The sequence below is a fragment of the Salmo salar genome, chromosome 05 (genome assembly GCF_965601325.2).
Source record: "Salmo salar chromosome 05, fSalSal1, whole genome shotgun sequence".
NCBI classification, from domain to species: domain Eukaryota; kingdom Metazoa; phylum Chordata; class Actinopteri; order Salmoniformes; family Salmonidae; genus Salmo; species Salmo salar.
Genome location: NC_138295.1, coordinates 69,502,165 through 69,525,928, shown reverse-complemented (window position 1 = coordinate 69,525,928; position 23,764 = coordinate 69,502,165). Strand labels below are relative to the sequence as shown.

Below are 23,764 nucleotides of genomic sequence, written 5' to 3'. Positions count from 1 at the left end.
AGACCCTCTATTCTATGCGCCACCACAGCACTGCACCCTGTCTTACTCTCCTCCCCAGACAATAGGCTCCATCTGTTAGGCAGCTCAACTTTCCCTGGCAGGACTCTGGGGGGCCGTGAGGCTGAGAGCTGAGCCCAGTACGGCAGGCGGAGGGGTGACAGTCACCTCTCAGACACCTCCACTGATGACGGAGAGAAGGAGGGATGGAGGGAGGGAGTATGTTCTAACGGTTCAGTGAGGCCATGAGGGAAAGAGAATTGTATTTTTGACGGGGCGGGGGTGATGGAGTTAGAGAGGGAATGAGTGAGAGAGGAAAGGAGGGAGTGAGCTTTAGGGGTGGAGAGAATTGATACAGGGAGAGAGGGATGAAAGGAGAGGGGGAAAGAGGGAGTGGGTCTCTGGGTTCGGGGTGAGGTGAACCACCAGGGTCCCATCATAGATCCAATAGCCGACAGCTGCTGCTGAGGAGAATATAAGTCATGCAGCTGTGACTGGGACCAACACTGGCTTTTGGCACTATAATCACCAAGAACGGGGGTTTACTAGTCTATACGTTCAGCTGTACTCAAAACATACTGGACAGATTATTAAAAATAAACCACAGTACTGTTCTCAATACCAGTGTCAAGGGACTTGATATTCACTTGACGTGGCTTGTTTTTATAATAGGATATGTCCGCTATATATGCACCGATATACCAGCTATAGTAGAGATGTAAGGCAATGTAAAGTCCAGGGTATAAAGTTGGTAGTGTGCAGTAGGACAGGTATAGATGCATGAGTCCCTGTGGTGCCATCGGCCGGGCTGATTATGTGGGCTCCATGCCTGGTCAGTTTTAACTGGAGGAGATTAGAGAGAGCAGGAGAAGGGTTTAACCTCGTTTGGATCTCTGATATGTTAATTAAAATGGATTTGTGAAAAAGGGATGGAGGGATGGGGAGGATGGCAAGCTCCACCTCAGCCGACCCAAAACTCCATCTGTTGGCTGAGGTAGGTGTGGGTGCGCACGCGTGAGTGTGTGTGTGCGTGTGTGGCCAGCGGAACAGAGATAATAGGCCATACAGCTTATGTTATTAAAGCGCCATTTTACCGCTTAATCGCTTTGTGAAAGGCTTCTTTTTTGGATCTGTTCGACAACGTTTCTGCCCCTGCTTTGTTATTCTCCCCATTTTTAGCTTTCCTGGATTTAACTCAGTTGCATCCATCCGTTTCCTAATCCCTCTGTTTTATCAGTGACACTCGGGGAGCAACCCAGATTGTGTGGCCATGTCAAGTTCCATGCTTGTCAGACCCTGGATCGTGTCTGTCTCTCTCTATCTGGGTGGGTTATTGCCTGGCCTGTCAGACCCTGGATCGTGTCTGTCTCTCTCTATCTGGGTGGGTTATTGCCTGGCCTGTGAAGATGTAGATATTCAAGTGTCTGAGACAGGCCGCAGCTGACGGGACGCTAAATAAAAGAATGGGATACACAAGGCTGGGCAAAACACATCGTCTTCTCTGACCTCAAATTTCAATATGATCCCCCTTCTCTCCCTCCCTCCCTCCCTCCCTCCCTCCCTCCCTCCCTCCCTCCCTCCCTCCCTCCCTCCAATCTTCCCTCCATCCCTCCATCAAACCCCTGCGCGGTGATAGATGGTGCGGCAGAGACAGCGAGCGTTAAAGTTTGTGGGCCGTGGACCGACGGCGCCGCATGAAAATCACCGGCGTAGAGTAAGCACTCGGAATTGGATGAGAATGAGAGTGAGGGAGGGAGGGAGGTGTCAGCACTTTTCTTCCCATACATTTCACTCAGCTGAAGAGAGTCTTATTATCTGACCCGGCTCCCGTTCCCTGAGTGACCTAATAATATTGTGGTGGTGATCCCCAGCCAGCCTCTAACCTCATCACATCACACAGGAATCTACTACCATACTTCCTCTAAGAAGCTCTGCAGCGTAGCTTAGCTAGCTTGTTCTGAGACTCTGGCCTGATCATATGCACCACCAGTATCCATATCACTTGAATTGAATTAGCGTTATCCATATCACTTGAATTGAATTGGCGTTATCCATATCACTTGAATTGAATTAGCGTTATACTATTAATGTTCTTTGTTTATTCATAAGATAAGACATACTGTATTGTCCCCAAAGGGATATTTGTCTTGGGAAATCAAGTGCTGCTGTTGCCACATAACAAGTCATATGTCACAATCACAGTCATGCACTCCTCAGCCCAGACCCAGAGCTAGCACATTATAGAAGTCTTTAACGTTTAGTCCTGCATCTTGGCCTTACCTCCTACATAACATCTCAGAAGAGGGCCAAATGCCAGATCTTTCATAATCAAAGAAATGTCAAATATCAAAGTATTAGTATCTGTATCATATTAGTAGAATTTTCATTATCCTATTCTACTAATTTTAAAGTTATTCTGTTTGTTTAGTATGTTAGTGATTCGATTTATTTGATACTTGAGTTTCATAAAAATAACTCCAGTCAAGTTATTTGATGAAGTCTCACTCACTTTTCCACACACTTTTGCATCATGCTCCCTTCACCAATGTTGCCATTGTAATGTTCTGTGGTGTGTTCATTCAAACGTGTGCAGCCTTGCTTCACACAGGGTGTCATAACAGGGTCAAAGCACAAACACTTGACCTTCCCTTTGATTGGTCCACCCAGCGGAAGGTGGTGTGTTATTTAACGTGCTGATGTCGAGCATCTGACTCACAATATCTATTTATTAAATAGCTGTTATGCACACGCTTGTTAGGGGGTTTGGGATAAATGGAACCGATTTGGGGAATAATCCTTTCCCAATCTGGCCACCACAGCTGGATGTCTCAACCTCGACCCAGCCAACACCGCCTTACCAACCCACCCACCCACCCACCCAACACCGCCACTCAGTCATGCATGCACACACGCACTCACACACACACACACACACACACACACACACACACACACACACACACACACACACACACACACACACACACACACACACACACACACACACACACACACACACACACATACACACACACACACACACATCCTCCTCTTCAACCCCCTGACTCTGACCAACACAGGACAGGAACAGAAAGAGAGATAGAGGGATAGAGAGACAGAGATAGAGGGTAAGGGAGAGGAAGAGCAGTCAGGGATAGATATAGGGATAGAGAGACAGAGATAGGAAGAGGGGTCAGGGAGAGATATATGGATAGAGAGACAGAGATAGGAAGAGGGGTCAGGGAGAGATGTAGGGATATAGGGTAAAGGAGAGGAAGAGTGTCAGGGAGAGAGGAAGAGGGGTCAGGGAAAGACATAGGGATAGAGAGACAGAGATGGGGGTAAGGGTGAGGAAGTGGGGTCAGGGAGAGTTATAGGGATAAAGAGACAGAGATAGTTCACCTGGCCGTGCTGCTGCTCCAGTTCCAACTGTTCTGCCTGCAGCTATGGAACCCTGACCTGTTCACCTGACGTGCTACCTGTCCCAGACCTGTTGTCCCAGACCTGCTGGAACCCTGACCTATTCACCGGACGTGCTACCTGTCCCAGACCTGTTGTCCCAGACCTGCTGGAACCCTGACCTATTCACCGGACGTGCTACCTGTCCCAGACCTGCTGTTTTCAACTCTCTAGAGACAGCAGGAGCGGTAGAGATACTCTCAAAGATCGGCTATGAAAAAGCCAACTGACACTTGTGTTACTGACTTGTTGCACCCTCAACAACTACTATGATTATTATTATTTGTCAATGCTGGTCATTTATGAACATTTGAACATCTAGGCCATGTGCTGTTATAATCTCCACCCGGCACAGCCAGAAGAGGACTGGCCACCCCTCATAGCCTGGTTCCTCTCTAGGTTTCTTCCTAGGTTCTGGCCTTTCTATGGAGTTTTTCCTAGCCACCGTGCTTCTACACCTGCATTGCTTGCTGTATGGGGTTTTAGGCTGGGTTTCTGTACAGCACTTTGTGATATCAGCTGATGTAAGAAGGGCTATATAAATACATTTGATTTGATTTGATAGGAAGAGGAGTCAGTGAGAGAAATATGGATAGAGAGACAGAGATAGGAAGAGGGGTCAGGGAGAGATATATGGATAGAGAGACAGAGATAGGAAGAGGGGTTAGGGAGAGATGTAGGGATATAGGGTAAGGGAGAGGAAGAGTGTCAGGGAGAGAGGAAGAGGGGTCAGGGAAAGACAGGGATAGAGAGACAGAGATGGGGGTAAGGGTAAGGAAGTGGGGTCAGGGAGAGTTATAGGGATAAAGAGACAGAGAAAGGAAGAGGAGTCAGTGAGAGATATAGTAATAGAAAGCTAGAGATAGGAAGAGGAATCAAATCAAATTGTATTGGTCACATACACGTAATTAGCAGATGTTATTGTGGGTGCAGCAAAATGCTTGTGCTTCTAGCTCTGACAGTGCGGTAATATCTAACAAGTAGTAACTAACAAATTACACAACATATACCCCATACACACAAATCAAAGTAGGAATGAATTAACACTATATACATATGGACGTGCGATGTCAGAGCGGAACGGACTAAGATACAGTAGAATAGTATAGAACACAGTATATACACATGAGATGAGTAATGCAAGATACGTAAACATTATTAAGTGAATGAGATGCCATAGAATAGTACAGAAAACAGTATATACATATGAGATGAGTAATGCCAGATATGTTAACATTAAGTGACTAAAATACAGTAGAATAGTATTGAATACAGTATATACATATGAGATGTGTAATGAGTAATGCAAGATTTGTAAACATTATTGAGTGACTAAGATACCATAGAAAAGTAAGGAGAGATATAGGGATAGAGATAGGAAGAGAGGTCAGGGAGAGATATGCAGATTGAGGCAGTGGATGTCTGATTGGGTTCTCCCTCTTCCAAATCCCTCTTAACCCAGATACCCATGGTCCCTCCACCTACTCAAACATGGCTGGGTCACAAAAGGGAATTAGGATGGAAACCCTAGACACACACAAACATACACACACTCAGACTCACACACACACACACACTCAGACTCACACACACACACTCAGGCTCTCACACACGCACGCACGCACGCTCGCACGCACGCACACACACACACAAACACACACACACACACACAGACCCTCTTGGAAAGATAAAACAGCTTCAAGTCCCTGATCCCGGCACGTCATTCCAAACTCAATGTCCTCCAAATCCAACAAGAGAATCCAACAAGCCTTACTACTGCAGACTACCTATGCCAGATTGCCTACGATCTGATCCATGTGGTAGGGGAGAGTGGGGTAAGTTGAGCCACCTTTGTTTCTGGGTAGCCATACACAAAATTGGAGTCTGTGAAGGAAGAACTCACATTGGAAAAGTGTTAAGCAAGTTAGGTCCAAAAAACAGATTTTCACCAAGTCAAATGTATTTATTGTGTTAGAGGTTTCATGATGCTTGTATCTAAACCAAAGCAGATAATTTTAAGTTAGTTCTATACATCACTTGGGGTCTCTATAAGATTCAATATAAGGTCCTAAACCTAGCATGAAAGTGCATCCTTGTACATGTGTGGGCTAATATTGTCACGACTTCCGCTGAAGTCAGTCCCTCTCCTTGTTCGGGCGGCGTTCGGCGGTCGACGTCACCGGTCTTCTAGCCATCGCCGATCCACCTTTCATTTTCCATTTGTTTTGTCTTTGTTTTCTACACACCTGGTTTCATTCAATTACATGTTCATGTATTTAACCCTCTGTTTCCCCCATGTTTTTGTGTGTGATTGTTTCTATGTTCATTTGGTACGTTATGGCTGGTTTTCGACGGGTGCTGTTTTCACCCGTGCGTAATTGATTACCGTTTATTGTTGGTCAAGTGTATTGTTACCTTGTGCCTTTATTTTGAGTAAAGTATGTTGCTCACTCATTCTGCTCTCCTGCGCCTGACTTCATGCACCAGCTATACCCACCTTGTGACAAATATAGTCAAAATGTTTACCTTGGGGTAAGCTGAGCCAATGGCCATGGGGTAAATTCAGCCAATGGTTGAGCCAATGGCAAGTTGATAAAATTGAAGTGTAACGCAAGGAATTTTCGCTGGCTCAACTTACCACATAACCGGGCTATATTGTGCCAAGAGAGCACGTTTTTTAGACAAGCTATGTTTTCCAAAGTGTAATGTTTACATTAATTTTCATTATTTCCAGAGATACACAACATCCTGAAATATTTGTAAATATCTTTGTGAGAAAGAATACTATATTTCCCTTGAGGGAGAAGTGCTGAATGTAAAAAATGTCTCCACTCTCCCCTACTCTGGCGTTGTAGCGATGGCTGGCATGTAATCACACTGCCTTCCTCTTTCCTCTTTGGGTTATTGAGGCTGAAGACCTCAAGACCTTTAGCTCCATCTCCTGTGGCTGCTTGGTAGCCAGATTGACCAGAGAAAAGCATTGTGACCTTGCCGTCTGACACGGAGCGTAGCCCCACACAGATACGCCAGTTACAGCAGCTTTAGCAGGGCAACAACAGCACAACAAATAGTAGAAGCAGGTTAGCCTGTTGTAATTAGTGGTAGGCCAAAAGGGTTGGGATGTAATTCTTTAGCTCAGGGAATGGAGAGACCCAGAGGCCCCTGTGCAGGGCCATAGGAGACCCTGTAGGGTCACCCGGGGTCTTCTTTCATTAAACAGGCAGCCCTAAGACCTAGAGGGCTGAAAGCGTTAAACCCTGCTATTGGTGGAGATCACATATTGGATGTTGAACATACTGTCTGTACTGTCTGTCTCTGTCTCGGTCTGTCTCTCTGCTCTAAGCCGATCGGCCCAAGCTGCCGCCGTGTTCATTTCATAAAGAAACTTTTTTTGGGGGTTGACAAGTGGCACGCTCTGATCTGTTGTTACGTTACAGTTACTGATCCAACTGTCACCCTTAACACCCCTGTTACACACACATCACACACAGGCAAACACACATGAGTGCACTCACACACACACACACAACTTTCTCTTTCTCTCTTATTGCCCTCTTTTTTCATTGCAGTGCTTATTGCTTTACCCTATCTCTGCTTCTGACCTCTAGCTTTTTGGAGGCCCTAAGCGAGATTTGGTTTGAGGGCACCCCACTTCACAGGTAAACTATTTGAGTGGGGCCCTTCTGGATGGCAGAGAGAAGCAATTTAAGTTTTAAAGTTAATTTCCTGCAATTCTACACATTTTGCCATGGGGTGGAGAGAAAATGTTGCATTTTTAAAACTAATTTCATGGAATTCAACAGATTTTGCCATGGAGCGGACAGAAAATGTTGCAGTTTTAAGGTCTGGCCCACTGGGCACATGCCCTGCATGCCTGGTCAGTCATTTGGACATGATTGCTACAAGGTGTAGATAGCTGGCTAGATTAATTTACCAATGAAACATTTTTTTGCTGACATGAGCAAATTGACTGAATGTCGGTGAGTGACATTACAAGAAAAAAACTTGCTTATTGCAATTATTATATATATATATATATATATATATATATACACTGCTCAAAAAAATAAAGGGAACACTTAAACAACACAATGTAACTCCAAGTCAATCACACTTCTGTGAAATCAAACTGTCCACTTAGGAAGCAACACTGATTGACAATACATTTCACATGCTGTTGTGCAAATGGAATAGACAACAGGTGGAAATTATAGGCAATTAGCAAGACACCCCCAATAAAGGAGTGGTTCTGCAGGTGGTGACCACAGACCACTTCTCAGTTCCTATGCTTCCTGGCTTATGTTTTGGTCACTTTTGAATGCTGGCGGTGCTTTCACTCTAGTGGTAGCATGAGACGGAATCTACAACCCACACAAGTGGCTCAGGTAGTGCAGCTCATCCAGGATGGCACATCAATGCGAGCTGTGGCAAGAAGGTTTCCTGTGTCTGTCAGCGTAGTGTCCAGAGCATGGAGGCGCTACCAGGAGACAGGCCAGTACATCAGGAGACGTGGAGGAGGCCGTAGGAGGGCAACAACCCAGCAGCAGGACCGCTACCTCCGCCTTTGTGCAAGGAGGAGCAGGAGAAGCACTGCCAGAGCCCTACAAAATGACCTCCAGCAGGCCACAAATGTGTATGTGTCTGCTCAAACGGTCAGAAACAGACTCCATGAGGGTGGTATGAGGGCCCGACGTCCACAGGTGGGGGTTGTGCTTACAGCCCAACACCGTGCAGGACGTTTGGCATTTGCCAGAGAACACCAAGATTGGCAAATTCGCCACTGGCGCCCTGTGCTCTTCACAGATGAAAGCAGGTTCACACTGAGCACGTGACAGACGTGACAGAGTCTGGAGACGCCGTGGAGAACGTTCTGCTGCCTGCAACATCCTCCAGCATAACCGGTTTGGCGGTGGGTCAGTCATGGTGTGAGGTGGCATTTCTTTGGGGGGCCCCACAGCCCTCCATGTGCTCACCAGAGGTAGCCTGACTGCCATTAGGTACGAGATGAGATCCTCAGACCCCTTGTGAGACCATATGCTGGTGCGGTTGGCCCTGGGTTCCTCCTAATGCAAGACAATGCTAGACCTCATGTGGCTGGAGTGTGTCAGCAGTTCCTGCAAGAGGAAGGCATTGATGCTATGGACTGGCCCATCCGTTTCCCAGACCTGAATCCAATTGAGCACATCTGGGACATCATGTCTCGCTCCATCCACCAACGCCACGTTGCATCACAGACTGTCCAGGAGTTGGCGGATGCTTTAGTCCAGGTCTGGGAGGAGATCCCTCAGGAGACCATCCGCCACCTCATCAGGAGCATGCCCAGGCGTTGTAGGGAGGTCATACAGGCACGTGGAGGCCACACACACTACTGAGCCTCATTTTGACTTGTTTTAAGGACATTACATCAAAGTTGGATCAGCCTGTAGTGTAGTTTTCCACTTTAATTTTGAGTGTGACTCCAAATCCAGACCTCCATGGGTTGATAAATTGGATTTCCATTGATTATTTTTGTGTGATTTTGTTGTCAGCACATTCAACTATGTAAAGAAAAAAGTATTTAATAAGATTATTTCATTCATTCAGATCTAGGATGTTATTTTAGTGTTCCCTTTATTTTTTTGAGCAGTATATATATATATATATATATATATATATATATATATATATATATATATTTTTTTTTTTTTTTGGTTGGGGTCCCCCTAGCGGCCGGGGGCCCTAAGTGAATGCCTGCCCTGCTTTGCATCCAAAGACTTCCTGTTCCCTTCCATCTTTTTTTCTAAACAACTTGTTCATGTCAATCATCTCTCTTATAGAAACTCCTTTCAGTTTCTCTCTCATTACTTTCATTCCTTCTACACCTCTCTTCTATCTTAAATTTTCCTGCTTGTTTCTCTGTTTCTTTCCATCCATCCATCCCTCATTTCCCTCTTTCCATTACCTCTTTCCCTCGTTCTTGTCTGCCTTCCTCTCACTATTTTCCCTCTGTCCCTCCCCTCTGCATCACTCTTTTCTCTCTCCATCTCTCTGTCAGGTCCAGTCTCTCTCCTCTCCCCCTGTCTAGCCGCAGAGGCTCCTGCATTAGCCGTGTTGCTGACAGTGCTGTTTGTGTGAGCAGTGAGCTCCTCCATGGCCTCCCTCGCCTCTCTGCCTCCTCCTCCCCTATCTACCCCCTCCATGCAGGGGAATTAACCTTTCAGCCCTGGGCTTCTGTATTTAATGACTGTCTGAGGGGCCACCTCCAACTACATGGCCCAGCTGTTAGCATCTGTTCCCACAGCACAACCCCCCCCCCCCACACACACACAGCACAGTACACACACGCTACAGGGGCTCCATGCTGCTGCCCTCTCTTTATTACCTGCAGAAGCTGTGGAAAGCTTATTAACACCACAGACAATACCTGCTGCAGAGGGTCTATGCCTAATTCATGGCTGAGCACACAATGAATGTACTGTACAACGGCCGTAGGTGAGTACTGTATAATGTATGCTGTGTGTACTGTATATGGTTGAATATGGACTGAATACTGCAGATTGTACATAAAAAGCACTAAGTGGGGTCAAATAAAAAATACGTATTGGTAGAAAAGAATGTGACCTTTGTGTTAGTCACTGTAGAAATGTTCCAATATGCCTCCCAGTCTCCAGTCACCATTCACTTTCAGGTGTGCACGTTAATATGTATTTGAAAATTATTTTATATATATATATATATACTGTATGTATATATTAAAGTAAACACCTGAAAGTGAATGGCTAGGAGACTGGGAGGCATATTGGAACCTTTCAGCACGAAATCAAGTATTCTGAAGTGGAAAATGAATTCAGCGTAGTCTCCAACTCTACAGCAGCGCAGCTGAATCCCCCCAGGAGTATTCAGTATATAAAATAAAGTAAAGTGGATACTCGCTGTCCCATGCATTATGTATGAGCATAAATGTTACAAAACGGGCGGCAGTGGAGACATCCATGTTGCCTTTGTATCTTTGAAGGTTCCCTTGCTCCCTCAAACCCCAGACACTATGAGTTCTGTAGTCTCCCTCGGAAAGGATGAGCAGAGGAATCATATTCTCTGTTTATTACAGCTACACTGTACAGCATATTGAAGCTTTTTATTAGAAATGTAGAATATTCTAGTAGACTTGAAATGATATTGTTTCTCTACTCCCTATGCCTAGCCTATATACTCACTATCCCTAGCCTATATAATCCCTGTCCCTAGCCTATATACTCACTATCCCTAGCCAATATACTCCTTATCCCTAGCCTATATAATCCCTGTCCCTAGCCTATATACTCACTATCCCTAGCCTAAATAATCCCTGTCCCTAGCCTATATAATCCCTATCCCTAGCCAATATACTCCCTATCCCTAGCCAATATACTCCCTATCCCTAGCCTATATACTCACTATCCCAAGCCTATATTATCCACATCCCTAGCCTATCTAATCATATCCCTAGCCAATATACTCCCTGTCCTAGCCTAAATAATTCCTATCCCTAGCCAATATACTCCCTATCTCTAGCCAATATACTCCCTATCCCTAGCCAATATACTCCCTATCCCTAGCCTATCTAATCCAATCCTTAGCCTATATACTCACTCTCCCTAGCCTATATAATCCATATCCCTAGCCTATATAATTCTTATCCCTAGCCAATATACTCCCTATCCCTAGCCAATATGTTCCATATCCCTAGCCCAATATACTCCCTATTCCTAGCCTATCTAATCATATCCCTAGCCAATATACTCCCTGTCCCTAGCCTAAATAATTCCTATCCCTAGCCAATATACTCCCTATTCCTAGCCTATCTAATCATATCCCTAGCCTATATACTCACTCTCCCTAGCCTAAATAATTCCTATCCCTAGCCAATATACTCACTATTCCTAGCCAATCTAATCATATCCCTAGCCTATATACTCACTCTCCCTAGCCTAAATAATTCCCATCCCTAGCCAATATACTCACTATTCCTAGCCAATCTAATCATATCCCTAGCCTATATACTCACTATTTTTTGCCTATATAATCCCTATCCCTAGCCAATATACTCCCTGTCCCTAGCCTATATAATCCCTATCCCTAGCCAATATAATCCATATCCCTAGCCAATATACTCTCTATCAATAGCCTTTCTAATCCTATCCCTAGCCTATATAATCCCTATCCCTAGCCTATATACTTACTATCCCTAGCCAATATACTCCCTGTCCCTAGCCTATATAACCCTGTCCCTAGCCAATATACTCACTATCCCTAGCCAATATTCTCACTATCCCTAGCCAATATACTCCCTGTCCCTAGCCTATATAATCCATATCCCTAGCCTATATACTCCCTATCCCTAGCCTATATAATCACTATCCCTAGCCTATATAATCCCTATCCCTAGCCAATATACTCCCTGTCCCTAGCCTATATAATCCCTATCCCTAGCCAATATACTCACTATCCCTAGCCTATATTTGTACTATCCCTAGCCTATATACTCCCTGTCTCTAGCCTATGAACTCACTATACCTAGCCTATATAATCCCTATTCCTAGCCAATATACTCCATGTTCCTAGCCTATATAATCCCTAGCCCTAGCTAATATACTCCCTATCCCTGGCCTATATACTCACTATCCCTAACCTATATAATCCCTATCTCTAGTTTATATAATCCCTATCCCTAGTTTATATAATCCCTATCCCTAGACTATATTCTTACTATCCCTAGCCAATATACACCCTATCCCTAGCCTATATAATCCCTATCCCTAGCCTATATTCTTACTATCCCTAGCCAATATACTCCCTATCCATAGCCAATGTAAAACATCTAAATGAGTGGCATCACTTTTTTGTTGTCAGCTGTTTTTTTGCATCTATTTTTCCTTAAGATGACCCCCCTAACCCTCATACACACTCCTCTCTCTCTTCCTCCTGTGTCTTTCTCTGTCTAAGAAGAGGAGGATACAGTACATTTGGAGTCAGAGAGTGGGAGAGTCCTATTGGCATTCTTTCTCATCCACGCTGCACACTTTTGTTCCAAGCGACATCGTGAGATCAGGCGAGACATAGAGAGCGGCTCCGGGGCCTCGACGTTGCTCAACAGGTAAGCACAGCTCTTCTCTCTCATGCAAATCCTTACGTATATTCAAAGACTAGTGGCTTCTTTATGAGAGATGCACTGTCTCTCTTACTCTTTCTCTCTCTCACTATCGCTCCCTTTTTCTCTCTCTACCACGGTCTCTCTGTGAGCTCTCAGGAGACAGATAAGGATGAGTCAGTGGAGGTTTGAAAGGACGTCTTCTCTCCTTCTGTCTCTCTTTTTTTCTCTCTTCCAACTTTCTCTCGAGGCAAGTGACATGTTAGGGAGTCAGAGAGAGAGAGACACATTGAGTCGAAGTTGACGACTCTACAGAGCAGAAACAAAAACCAAGCCAAGCAGACAGACACTCTGCTCAGGTTGGTGAGAAGAGCTTCTCGGAGACATGCTGTCCAGCTGCCACTGTAAATTGCTGGACGAGGCTGATGCAATCTGGCTCGTCCACCTGCCCGTCCTTGACTTGGCTTGAAGTTTGCTCTGTCTATTTGCGTCTGGAGAAGCAGGCAGGCTCACCCAGGCAACGCTAATCAGACTGTCAGAGGACCACCATGTTTTCATGCACAATTAATGATTTTAGTTCGATTAAGCCATATGGATAACCTAATCTGCATCTTTGGCCTATAACTGATTCTGCTGGTGAGTGTCAGTGGGGTAATGGTGTCACAACAGACCTCCCCTATGAGGCCCTGTAATTGGGCCCACAGGCTAATGGTGAGATTGGTGGTGTGTGGGTGAGCCTGATATTAAGATGTAGGACCATATCTGAATTGCATGGTTGCATGAGGTTGAGGCTTCATTTTCTGTACATTGAGTGATTTCATGGGGTTTTGCATCAAATTGGTCCAGGATTGAGTGTATTGAGTCGTTTGATGGTGTTATGAAAGAAGCCATTAAAATTCTACCTGTCGGGGTCACGCCTGATGCCTCTGCTCTCTCCAATACCCTGGAGGGGAGAACGGCTGACTTGTCTCCAAGAGCAAATCAAATTTCAAATCAAACTTTCTCATTAGCATCTGTGGAAAGCTAGTGAGGGACAAGGTCAGAAACTGTAGTAGCAGTGAAGGTAGAATATCTACTGACTTATACAGGCAAGTTACAACAATGCTTATCCTGGGTGGTGAGCACCAGTTTTCAATCTCATCCTGACTCATACTACTCTATTGTTGTCAGTGAAATTCAGATTATATTACACAGTACAAGGTTTTCCTAGACAAATACATTATTTAGCTTGATAGCACTTGAGTAAATGTGGAAAAATTCAAGGAGTGTGAGTACTTTCTGAAGGCACTGTAGATACTGAATGAATGTAATTGTTCATGTATTCCATTATACTGTGTGCATGTGTGCGTGTTATGAAGCTTGTTGAGCTAGTTCTGGATAATGACAGAGATTTGTGCAAGGACAAGAACTCGATTAGCTGCCAGGGCTGAAGGTCTGCTTTTTAGCTGTTTGTGTCTCATGTTGTGAATTTTGAATATGTGTTTGTGTGTGTGCTTGCATGCATGTGTTCATGCATGCATACTCGTGTGTATGGTTTTCTCAGGTAGCCTAGTGTTTAGAATGTCGCTGGTTTGAATACCTGAGCCGACAAGGTAAAATATCTGCTGATGTGCCCTTGAGCAAGGCACTTAACCTACCATAGCTGACCCTGGAAATCAACACATTTCACTGCACCTATCTGGTGTTTGTGACAATAAAACATTCATTATTTATTTTTTGGATGATTGTTTTCTGCAATTGTTTTCTCCATTCATTTTAATTTTAACATGACTTCATCAGAGTCCATCCAACAGACACAGCCCAGACCCAACCCTAAAATAAACATTGTCTAGGACAATGAAGCGAAACAAAAACAAACACTAGAGAATGAACCAATCCTCCATTTTGTGCACGGACCTATTTTCCCAGTAATTAAGCCCTGTGTTTGGGTTAGCAGTGGTGGCGGTAGTGCAGGGAGGGGACAGAAGGTCAGAGTTCGTAGGCTGCGGCTCTTTTCATTAAGATGTTCGGTAGAAACGTGTTGAGTCATGTAGCCTTCCTCTCCAGACCAGTTCTACCTCTCTCCCTCTCAGCCAAGTTGGGCCCCTGCAGTTCTGCAGTTCTGCAGTAACAGCATCACTCCCACGGAGGAGGGAAGGCATGGGGAACTTTCATTACACATATAGAAACCAACCAGCCAGCACTTTACTTTCTCTGGTATTTAGATCTCAGATGTGAGGAAAAGGGCAGACTGGGATGGAAAATAAGTATGAGGAAAATCAATTAATGAACATCAGTCGGGGCTGAAATGCTTATGGTGTTTTAAAGGGGCAATCAGCAGGTCAGGTTAAAACAAAGTGTCTCTCTGCCCATGTTTTGATAAGGGATTGGGCAGGAGAAATGTAACCACTCTCAAATTCATAAACAGAGCAAGGACTGACAATCCATGATATCAAAAGTATAATTTTAACCATGTTTTGAGGCTCTACAGTGTTAGTTTACATTTACGTTGTTTACAAACATTGGAGCTTTTGTTTTGGGTTCTGAGGGGATACGACAATTGAACCAAGCTCACGAGGTTAAGCTATATTGAAGTTATATTCTTCAAGAATCAATGGGTACATATCCTATATACAGTGAGTCCAAAAATGTATATACATGTAGCAACTGCAGATTGACCCTTTAATAAAGGGAGTATTAGAAAGAGGGAAAGGGAGGCAGAGAGAGAGAAACAGGGAGAGAGAGAAAAAGAGGGAGAGTGTGTGAGAGAAACAGAGAGGGAGAGTGAGTGAGAGAAACAAAGAGGGAGAGTGAGTGAGAGAAACAAAGAGGGTGAGTGTGTGAGTGAAACAAAGAGGGAGAGTGAGTGAGAGAAACAAAGAGGGAGAGTGAGTGAGAGAAACAAAGAGGGAGAGTGAGTGAGAGAAACAAAGAGGGAGAGTGAGTGAGAGAAACAAAGAGGGAGAGTGAGTGAGAGAAACAAAGAGGGAGAGTGAGTGAGAGAAACAAAGAGGGAGAGTGAGTGAGAGAAACAAAGAGGGTGAGTGAGTGAGAGAAACAAAGAGGGTGAGTGTGTGAGAGAAACAAAGAGGGAGAGTGAGTGAGAGAAACAAAGAGGGAGAGTGAGTGAGTGAAACAAAGAGGGAGAGTGAGTGAGAGAAACAAAGAGGGAGAGTGAGTGAGAGAAACAAAGAGGGAGAGTGAGTGAGAGAAACAAAGAGGGAGAGTGAGTGAGTGAAACAAAGAGGGTGATAGTGTGTGAGGGAGAAAGAGAGAGAGAGGGGGGAGAGAAGGCAGATTTGTTTTTGAGAGCTCAGAACAGACATCTAATGTGGTGAAGGGGGATCAAATTGCCCTTGTGTGTTCAAAGTGTATGTTGGGGGGCTCTGAAATGCACTGATGTTTCTGAGAGCCAGGAATAATTGAGTGTGAGCTAATTCTTATCAAAGCCTGTTGGAGTGCAACTAATCGACTGAGGGGAGATGCCTCAAAGAACCGTTGCTTTTAATTCATTTTGTTTATTCAGATGAGAAAATGTTTAGTTTTCAATCAAGTAAATCACTATTATTTGTTCCACCGCGACAGATAAATTGATTGATTGCAAACTAACTTAAAATGCACATCGGGTCCCTTTCCAAAAGAAACAGGCAGAGGGGGACTGTTAGATTAGAACAGAATGTAATGGACGTAGACATAGTGTTACTCATGGATTTAACTCAAAACTGTTGATGGGTTAATTCACTAGTGCATGCAAGAGTCATCCAATGATCAGTAACCAGGTTAGTCTGTCTTCACCAACATAGCTAGCTACAGTAGCTAGCACAATATGGCTAGCTACTGGCTATGGCTATGGCTTTGAGAATACTTTGTGTGTGCTCAGTAACTCAAAACTTGACATTGAGTCAACTAAGCCTTGACTAACTCAACTTTCACCAACATGATGGTAGTCCGTCATTGTGAATTAGAATTTGTTCTTAACTGAGTTAAATAAAGGTGCCTAGTTAAATAAAGGTTAAATAAAAAATAAAAAAATTGACAAACAGTTCACTGTCTGTCATCTCTGTGATTGGTCGTTTCAGGATTCCGCAGGGCCTGGATTAAACGATTGGAGCCTGAGGTTTGAGATGGGTTTGTCATCAACAACGTGCTTCTCTAGTCCACTTCTTCTTCTCCTCACTCTGCAATGGGGTAAGAAAAACAGCCACAATGTACCTATTGTCACCTTTCGAACTCAGCAAGGCCTTCTGTTAAATTACACACCATTATATTACTCTATAGCACTGTGCTCTCCTGGACTTTATGAGAGGCATAATCTAGAGTTCTGTTCAACTCAATGGATGAGTTTGCATCAAGGTTTCTGTAGCCTGTTGTAGTGTTGTTGATAATTGTATGCAGCACATCAGGAATTATTCCTTGAATAAGACCCTTTGCATTTCACTTACCTTGAATTGCACACTTCTGCCATTGGATTGTTATTCATCGACAATCACATTGATACAATTAGATATTGTGCTAAGGCCTCAACATTACGCTTCCTTGCCAATGTACCAGCTGGTTCTCAGAAGAGCAAAACCAACTGAATGGGAGCAGAAATAGGACAGCTTAACGACAACACATTGTCAGAAGAGAAGGATCCTGTGACGAGTGGCTAATCGTTTTCTCAAAATACGCTGTCGAATCACCAAGCTGTCAAAGTTGTTGTTTTTCCAATCTGTGATCGTCTGTTTACTGCTGCTGGAACTCCTCAGACAATGACAATCTGTTCAGATTATTTTGTAAATCACATAAAAAAATGGTGGCTGTCAATCAACATGAAATCCCACAGTACTTGTAAGCCTTTGCTCTGTGAAACAAATCTAGTTCCAGTGTTCATAGCATCATTATGCAGTTACAGCACATTTACTGACACATACAGTAAATCAGCTCCAAAATAAATCTAACAATCACAACGAATATTTATCATCCACACTAATCTGTTAATGGAACAGATCCCACTGTACTGCTGACATAATTATTTCAAGTTGATGAGGTCTGATAGCATGCCTTTACATTTAAATTCTCTCTCTCCTGCCTTTGCAAACATCACAGAGAGAAACAGAGAGACATTGTTCAGTAAGTTAACAAGTGACAGGTATCATCTTCTCTTAACTTCTACCTGCTTTCTGTCGACCCTGTCCAATGTTTTGATACTAATAACTTCATCTGCAATTATTACAGATGCTTTTCATAGCGGTTCAGCTTATACTCCAGAATATGGCTAGCTTCTGCTTCCATCTCGTTGTGACAGCGAAGGCCATGGAGTTTTGTGGGCAGCATCAGCTCCATAGCATAATTCCAAGCCATTATCTCGTTCAAATAGACGGCAAATCCTTGGATGGGGAAAGGAAATGAATGGCCTACGGTGTTTGCCTGTCTTACCACTTCCATCCCCCATGCACCTCTCTAGGTAGTGGCAGTAGAAGAAGAGAAGAATCCATTTTGTTCCTGTTTGTTTTTCAACTTCCTTTTGCTGCTCATTTGTACACGGAATTGTTGTGTATTCATTTATGTAAACTGATATGCAAATGAAATTTTGTGGCTGGTTGTTTGCATGCGTCGTCTATAATGGCCAATCTTGCCCTTCACGTTTGACGTGAGGTGACTGATGTCCCCTTGATCTGAGAGTTCTCCCTCTCACTCACATTGCCGAGGCGCAGCCGAGCATGCAGTTCGCAAACAACTTTGTGATTGGCTCAAAGAGGGTCAAGATTCAAACAACCTTCCAGAATTAGGCGGTGTAAATAGCTGCTCTCCTCTCCACTGCATAGTTTAAAAATAAGATGCATGCTTATATATTAGGGCCCATAATTAGCATAGGACTTTGCATGCAGAGCTACACTCGCATTACCTTGTGATCCTGGTCTCATTGTTCTAGCCTCCACCTCACTCACTCACTCCCAGGCTGGCTGAGTGGCGGTAAGGTTACCTTCCAGCCACCAGTGCAGTGTACCGGAGCGTTTCACTTCATACGGGGAGTGAGGGATTGCCCACCCCCACCTCCTGACACCCCCACACCACCTATGACAAACGAGGGCATTAAACCAAATATCATTACTCTCATCTGTAGAAATTAGCCGAAGGGACATCGCCAGTGAAGAAAAAGCAATGGGTGAACAAGGGCTTGGTGGGATTCCCCCCCGCCCTCTCTTCTTTTCCATTCCTTATCTCCTGGACCGAGGAGGGGTTTAATTCGCAGTAATTACATTATTGACTCATTTTCAGGGCCGAATTGCTCCAATTTCCCATCAATAAAACATACGATGTGATGAATAATGTGGCCCGACTCTACTGTGTTTATTTGAGCCCTCATCCCCTGCCTCCCTAGCTTTCCCTTCTTCCCCTCCATCTTCTCACCCTCCTCCTCTCCCTCCATCCATTTTACAATCCCCCTAACCCATCCCTCCCTCTGTTCCCTCTTTCCTCTCACCATCTTCCCTCCTTTCCCTCCCTCTCTTCTTCAGGTGTGGTGGAGGTGGGGGCCCAGCAGGCGTTCAGGACCCAGCCCAAGAACATGACGGTGCGTGCGGGGACTACGGTGATGCTGAGGTGTGAGGTGCTGAGGCCCTCAGGGGTTGTCCAGTGGGTGAAGGATGGCCTGCTTCTGGGTCCACAACAGAGCCTGCCGGGGTTCCCTCGCTACAGCCTGTTGGGGGACCCTAAGAGAGGTGAGAGCCCGGGGAAGGGTTAGGGTTAGAGTTTGGGTTGTGGTTGATGGTTAGGGCTAAACCAGGATGTGGACTTGAAGCTAGGGTTAGGGTTATGGCCAGGGTTGAGCCGGGCTGTGGACATGAAGCTAGGGTTAGATTTAGGGTTGCGTTTGAGGCTAGGGCTAGGGTTGAACCAGGATGCAGACATATAGCTAGGTGTAGGGTTGGCGTTTGCGTTATGGTTGAATACAAAGTAGGGAAATGTTAATAGTAGGGAGAAATGGGTGGGAAAAGCAATATATCAAAATTGGGTAAGAAATAATGACAGGGAAGCATAAAATGATAACACACATGGGTAGTAGCCCAACACAAATGTGTTTTTACAGCTTGAGCATATGCAGAACACAAGCCACCAAATTAAAACATTGAGTGGTAGACAACCCATAGGACAAGATGAACATGAGGAATATGTCTGCATTATGAGCACAGAGATGCAGTCGCAGAATGAAGGCCTACACAAGCCACGCAAACAGGTCAAAAGGGCCAAGAGTTCAAGCATTGTGTTGTTGCTCTAAGAAGTGTGTGAATTTGATGGTTTTCTTTATTGTGACATATTTCAAATGACAGGTTGTTCGCTGTGAGGGTGAACGGTGCATCTGTCAGCTTTAATTGCATTGGCTGTAAGACAGACATAGTAGCAGTAAGCCTACACTGTATAGCCTTGATATGCATAGAGGACACAGTGATAGGCCTAAATGAAGTTACCACGGGGACCTGATGGTAGTGGCTTAACAGAGGACGTCTAAACAGAGGCCATCTGTGACTACAGAGACTATGTGAATGTGAAATAGCCTCGCGTGTACCACCATTGCCCCCCTCAGAAGTGAATAAATGGAAAATGAAAGTGGCAAGAGAGAGTGAGAGATATAGAGAGAGATGACAGCAATACAATTAGACCCAACCAAATCATGAAAAAACAAAAAGATAATTACTTGACACATTGGAAAAAATGTACAAAAAAACAGAGCAAACTAAAATGCTATTTGGCCCTGACCACTGTGCCTGACCCAAAATAAAGGAAATCTTTGACTATGTGCAGACTCAGTGAGCATAGGTTTGCTATTGAGAAAGGCCGCTGAAGGCAGACCTGGCTCTCAAGAGAAGACAGGCTATGTGCACACCTGCCACAAAATTGGGTGAAAGCTGAGCTGCACTTCCTAACCTCCTGCCAAATGTATGAACATATAAGAGACACATATTTCCCTCAGATTACACAGACCCACAAAGAAATCGAAAACAAATCCAATTTTGATAAACTCCCATATCTATTGGGTGAAATACCACAGTGTGTCATCACAGCAGCAATATTTGTTACCCTTTGCCCCAAGAAAAGTGCAACCAGTGAAGAACAAACACCTGTAACGTCCGCCGTATGGAGTAGACCAAGGCACAGCGGGTTGAGTGCTCATATTTAACTTTTATTTGAGATACGTAACAAAACAAGAAAACGAACAAACGAACAGTCTTGCAATGCAAAATCAGCAGTGCAAAAACAACTTCCCACAAACGACAGGTGAAAAAGGGCTACCTAAGTATGACTCCCAATCAGCAACAACGATGTACAGCTGTTCCTGATTGAGAGCCATACCAGGCCAACACAAATAAATATACAACATAGAAAAACCATAGAAATACAAAACATAGAACAAAACCCCAAAACCCCGGCAAGGCACCCTTTGCCTTGATGACAGCTTTGCACAATCTTGACATTCTCTCAACCAGCTTCACCTGGAATGCTTTTCCAACAGTCTTGAAGGAGTTCCCACATATGCTCAGCAATTGATGGCTGCTTTTCCTTCACTCTGTGGTCCAACTCAACCCAAACCATCTCAATTGGTTTGAGGTCGGGTGATTGTGGAGGCCAGGTCATCTGATGCAGCATTCCATCACTCTCTTTCTTGGTCAAATAGCCCTTACACAGCAATAATTTAGATTTTTCAAACATACGACTATTTTACACCATTTTAAAGACAAGACTCTCGTTAATCTTACCACATTGTCCAATTTCAAAAAGGCTTTACAGTGAAAGCAAAACATTACATTATGTTAGGAGAGTACATAGCCACAAATAATCACACAGCCATTTTCCAAGCAAGCAAATATGTCACATAAACCCAAAACACAGCTAAATGAAGCACTAACCATTGATGATCTTCATCAGATGACACTCCTAGGACATTATGTTATACAATACATGCATGTTTTGTTCAATCAAGTTCATATTTATATCCAAAAACAGCTTTTTACATTGGCATGTGATGTTCAGAACTAGCATTCCCACCCAAAACTTCTGGTGAATTTACTAAATTACTCATCATAAACGTTGACAAAATACATAACAATTATTTTAAGAATTATAGATACAGAACTCCTTTATGCAATCGCTATGTCATATTTTAAAATAGCTTTTCGGCGAAAGCACATTTTGCAATATTCTGAGTACATAGCTCAGCCATCACGGCTAGCTATGTTGACACCCACCAACTTCGAGGCACCTTTGCTGATCTTCGTCAGAATGCACTCCCAGGACTGCTACTTCCACAATAAATGTTGTTTTTCTTCCAAATAATCCATAGTTATGTCCAAATACCTCCGTTTTGTTCGTGCGTTCAGGTCACTATCCGAAGGGTAATGCACGAGCGCATTTCGAGACAAAAAATTCTTTATGTTCCTTTACCGTACTTAGAAGCATGTCAAATGCTATTTAAAATCAAATTTTATGGTATTTTTCTCGTAAAATAGCGATAATATTCCAACCGGACAATAGTGTATTCATTCAAAAAGGAAAAGAAAACACAGCATGGTCGCGGGACCGCGCATATCCAGTCTCTTAGTCACCAGGCAGACCACTGACAAACTGAGCTACCATACTCTGCCCAGAGACAGGAGAGGCCTCAATCCGCTTTCTGAAGGCTTTAGAGAGCCAATGGAAGCCTGAGAAAGTGCAACGTAACCCCAGGGATACTGTAGGTTCGAAAGGGACTAGAAAGAAGAACTACAAATTTGCAGACAGGCCACTTCCTGCTTGGAATCTTCTCAGGTTTTTGCCTGCCATATGAGTTCTGTTATACTCACAGACACCATTCAAACAGTTTTAGAAACTTCAGAGTGGTTTCTATCCAAATCTACTAATAATATGCATATTCTCGTTTCTGGGAAAGAGTAGTAACCAGTTTAAATCGGGTACGTTTTTTATCCGGCCGTGAAAATACTGCCCCCTAGCCCATACAGGTTAAGTTTGCCTTGAATTTAAAAAAAATTACTGACAGTGTCACCAGTAAAGCACCCCACATCATCACACCTCCTCTTCCATTCTTCACGGTGGGAACTACACATGCGGAGATCATCTGTTCACCTACTCTGCATTTCACAAAGACACGGCGGTTGGAACCAGAAATCTCACATTTGGACTCATCAGAGAAAACAACAGATTTCCACAGGTCTTTTTTATTTTTTATTTTACCTTTATTTAACTAGGCAAGTCAGTTAAGAACAAATTATTATTTTGAATGATGGCCTAGGAACAGGGGGTTGGTTAACTGCCTTGTACAGGGGCAGAACGACTAATGTCCATTGCTCTTGTTTCTTGGCCCAAGCAAGTCTCTTCTTCTTATTGGTGTCCTTTAGTAGTGGTTTCTTTGCAGCTATTCGACTTTGAAGGCTTGATTTGCGCAGTCTCCTCTGAACAGTTGATGTTGAGATGTGTCTGTTACTTGAACTCTGTGAATCATTTATTTGGGCAGCAATTTTTGAGGCTGGAAACTCTAATGAACTTATTGTCTGCAGCAGAGGTTACTCTGGATCTTCCTTTCCTGTGGCGTGCCTCATAAGAGCTAGTTTCATCATGGTTTTTGACACTGCACTTGAAGAAACTTTCAAAGTTCTTGGCATTTTCCAGATTGACTGACCTTCATGTCTTCAAGTAATTAATGACTGTTAATTCTCTTTGCTTATTTGAGCTGTTCTTGCCATAATATGGACTTGGTCTTTTACCAGATAGGGCTATCTTCTGTATACCACCCTACCTTGTCACAACACAACTGATTCGCTCAAACGCATTAAGAAGGAAATAAATTCCACAAATTAACTTTTAGCAAGGCACACCTGTTAATTGAAATGCATTCCAGGTGACTACCTCATGAAGCTGGTTGAGAGAATGCCAAGAGTGTGCAAAGCTGCCATCAAGGCAAAGGGTGGCTACTTTGAAGAATCTCAAATATAAAATATATTTTGATTTTGTTGAACACTTTTTTTGTTACTACATGATTCCACGTGTTATTTCAAAGTTTTGATGTCTTCACCACATAAAATGTAGAAATGATTCTACAAAATCAAAAATAAAGAAAAACCCTTGAATGAGTAGGTGTGTCCAAACCCCCTTAAATTGAAATGGAATTGAGAGAGAGAGATGAGAATAAAATTATGTAGCAGGATATGCACACGGCGTGTTTAAAAGGCAATCGTCAATTAGAAGGCA

The 23,764-nt window shown here is 43.8% G+C and overlaps 1 protein-coding gene across 5 annotated transcripts in view; it reads left to right on the top strand.

Moving 5' to 3' along the window:
• The first annotated feature begins 12,397 nt into the window (after positions 1-12,397).
• The window catches only part of nphs1 (NPHS1 adhesion molecule, nephrin), a 62,672-nt gene continuing 51,305 nt past the window's right edge, over positions 12,398-23,764 (top strand). For all 5 annotated transcript variants that reach the window (XM_045718653.2, XM_045718656.2, XM_082975455.1 and 2 more), the window contains exons 1-3: positions 12,398-12,568; positions 16,621-16,729; positions 19,042-19,245. In XM_045718653.2, coding sequence (XP_045574609.2) covers positions 16,666-16,729; positions 19,042-19,245 — 268 coding nt within the window. In that variant the 5' untranslated portion in view covers positions 12,398-12,568; positions 16,621-16,665. The remainder of the gene's footprint in view (positions 12,569-16,620; positions 16,730-19,041; positions 19,246-23,764) is intronic.